The following is a 2,611-nucleotide window of genomic DNA, read 5'->3' on the forward strand; positions in this document are numbered from 1 at the left end:
GGCCTGTGTTTGAACTTCAATCAGGTAGCCCCAAAACTCTTTGGCGTGTGCGATCGCAAGCTGCGACTGGGCGTTCGAGCTTCTAATTTCGGATCACGCTCGACAAATTGAAGAGCATGCCCCGAGGCTCGAGCAGACCGATACACAGCACGATCATGGATACAAGCATAGCCAAAGAATCCATTGCGGGTATCTCGCAGTTACCCTGCCCTCGCATTCGCCTTTCCAGGCTACAACATATAATGCCTGTCTGAAGATGGACGTTTGGGTCGACCCACGTCCCCCATTAACCCTCGCCACACGCGCAATCCACTTTCGCGATCGCAAAGACCACCACCTACACGATGCTCTACCGACTCCCCGCTGTCCTGTCCGTTCTCAGCCTCTGGGTAGCCTCGACCTCTGCTCATCCGGGCGAGGTTCACCCACCCATGACCGAGCTCGAGGTCGCACAACACAACAAGCGTGTGTTGCAGTCCCGCAACTGTCACGCCATGATCAGGCGAGACCTTGCCTACAAGCGCAACGTTGCGCAGACCCACCCCAGCTTGGCGGGCAGAGCGTCGGCCTGTGTTACCGAACCCGAGTCCGTCGAGGGACCTTACTATATCCGGTAAGTTGTGCTCGAAGGAGGCGCGGAAGACGGGTGAACGAAGGCTGACTGTCGACCGGAAACACGATCCAGCGACGAGTTGGTCCGTAACGACCTCCGCGAGCAGCAGGTCGGGGTCGACCTCGAGCTCAACTTGCAGGTCATTGATTTGGCCACGTGCGAACCCTTGGCGGGCGCCTTTGTAGAGCTCTGGCACGCCAATAATCTCGGGTACGCTGATCGCCTCGCCGTGTCATCCTGTCGCATACTACCTGACTCGCCCGAATCACAGCTACTACTCTGGTTTCATCGAGGCCAGCAGCGTGGATGCCAGCTCTTCCAGCAACTCGACTTCTAGTGGCAACTCGACCAGCATCGACCAGTCGTCTTTCGGCAACTCGACCGACATAAGCGCCATGCCATCAGGAAGCATTACCATGTCGGGCGCTCCCACCGCACCCAGTGGTAGTTCCAGCGTCGGCAACGGGACCGACGGTTTGGGCATCAATGGGACCGACTCGAGCAGCACTGGAGGCGGCGATAGTGGTAGCGGCGGAGGTGGCTTGATGACTGACGACAACTCGTTCTTGCGAGGCGGAAACGTTACCGATAGTAACGGTAACATTACCCTCTGGACCAAGATACCCAGTTACTAGTAAGCCCCAGCTTCGACCCGTGACACCTCTAAGGAACAAGTTCACTGACCATTGTCCTCTTCGCTCACACAGCACCGGCCGAGCCGCCCACATTCACTTGCACGTATTTGAGAACGCCACCGCCAACGAGAACGGTACCTTGTCTTCGATGTCGGGAAGCCTCCTCCACACTGGACAGGTGAGAGGCGATGTCGCTGTGTTTTGTCTCGACATTGCAAGCTGACCACAACCGGGCTTCTCGCAGTTGTTCTTTGAGCAAGACCTTGTCAACGCGACCATGGCTTTGGACGCCTATCAGAACAGCCAGCAGTACACTGCGAACGTCGATGTGAATTGTCGTGCATAGACCGGAATTCTTGTCTGTTCGAACGCTAACCCCTTGGGTCGACTGTAGGACTCGATCTTCAGCGCCTTGATCGACGCCGATTACAACCCTTACATCTGGACCGAGTACATCGGATCGACCCTCGAGGACGGTGTCCGAGGTTATATGGCCATCGTTGTCTACACCACCGCCAGTCAAACCATCAGCGACCCCTAGTATGTGCCTTGAAAGCCAAACCCCTCCACGCACTGCAGCTGACCGACGCCTCTTTGTCGACAGCTGGGCAACGACCTTCCTGTCCGCCGCGACCGCTTCCGCCGACTCTACCTCGGTTACCGCTTCCGCCAACTCTACTTCGGTTACCGCTTCTGATCACTCTACCTCGAGCGTCGCCTACTCGGCCGCCTCGTCGACCGTCAGATCGAGCGGATCCGTCACTACCAGTAGTCTCGTCGACGCCACCGAGAGCGCTGTCTCGCTTTTATCCAACGAGGGCGTACCCAGCACCACGTTATGGGGAGCCGCGCTTTCTCTCCTCGCCTTGCCCCTGATGCTGATCTAATGTGGCTAAATTCCGAGCGTTCGCCCAGCCTCCGGGAAGACGTGCGCTTCCCCCGAAGATGCCCTGTAACCTGCTCGAACTCTGGCAGGAACGCTTGTATTGTTATGCCATGCTACTATACCCATCATTTTCCTCTGCGTACACATTCCGGCGCGTCATTGTGGCGCCGTCGATCCAAAGCGTGATTCCTGACCCTTTGCGAAACGTTTCGTTCTTCCTTCGAGAGCGTGGGGAGGCGGTCCGCCCTGTTATCGAGTTCATCTTTGTGACTAGCGTGTACCGAAGTATAGACATACAGGCTCACCCCCGGAAGCGTCACTCGTCGTGCTCCAGCCATGAAACGCCGTCTGGCCTGTTCTGAGACAAACCATCTGATGCTCAGGATTGTGCTCGAATCCTGGTATGGTCTAATAGTAAGCCCTCAATCCCCGCTAAAGCGATGCACCAGTCGATTGCAAGGTCTGCGTCGGATCCGT

At 57.0% G+C, this 2,611-nt stretch overlaps 1 protein-coding gene across 1 annotated transcript; it reads left to right on the top strand.

The window, feature by feature from the left end:
• On the top strand, window positions 1-2,258 carry HD553DRAFT_286964 (Intradiol ring-cleavage dioxygenase). The gene is made up of 7 exons (XM_046178273.1): window positions 1-613; window positions 686-823; window positions 885-1,247; window positions 1,321-1,426; window positions 1,493-1,576; window positions 1,643-1,788; window positions 1,853-2,258. The coding sequence occupies exons 1-7, from the start codon at window positions 345-347 to the stop codon at window positions 2,133-2,135; spliced, it is 1,389 nt and encodes a 462-aa protein (XP_046035069.1). The 5' UTR covers window positions 1-344; the 3' UTR covers window positions 2,136-2,258.
• The last annotated feature ends 353 nt before the right edge of the window (window positions 2,259-2,611 follow it).

Source organism: Filobasidium floriforme (genome assembly GCF_021052385.1).
Source record: "Filobasidium floriforme strain CBS 6241 chromosome Unknown HD553scaffold_17, whole genome shotgun sequence".
In the NCBI taxonomy this organism is placed as follows: domain Eukaryota; kingdom Fungi; phylum Basidiomycota; class Tremellomycetes; order Filobasidiales; family Filobasidiaceae; genus Filobasidium; species Filobasidium floriforme.

Excerpts from the sequence above, each read along its gene's own strand:
- HD553DRAFT_286964 (XM_046178273.1), top strand. The coding sequence starts at position 345 with ATGCTCTACCGACTCCCCGCTGTCCTGTCCGTTCTCAGCCTCTGGGTA. Across the intron at positions 614-685 it reads GAGGGACCTTACTATATCCG|CGACGAGTTGGTCCGTAACG; the intron begins GTAAGTTGTGCT and ends AACACGATCCAG. Across the intron at positions 824-884 it reads TGGCACGCCAATAATCTCGG|CTACTACTCTGGTTTCATCG; the intron begins GTACGCTGATCG and ends CCCGAATCACAG.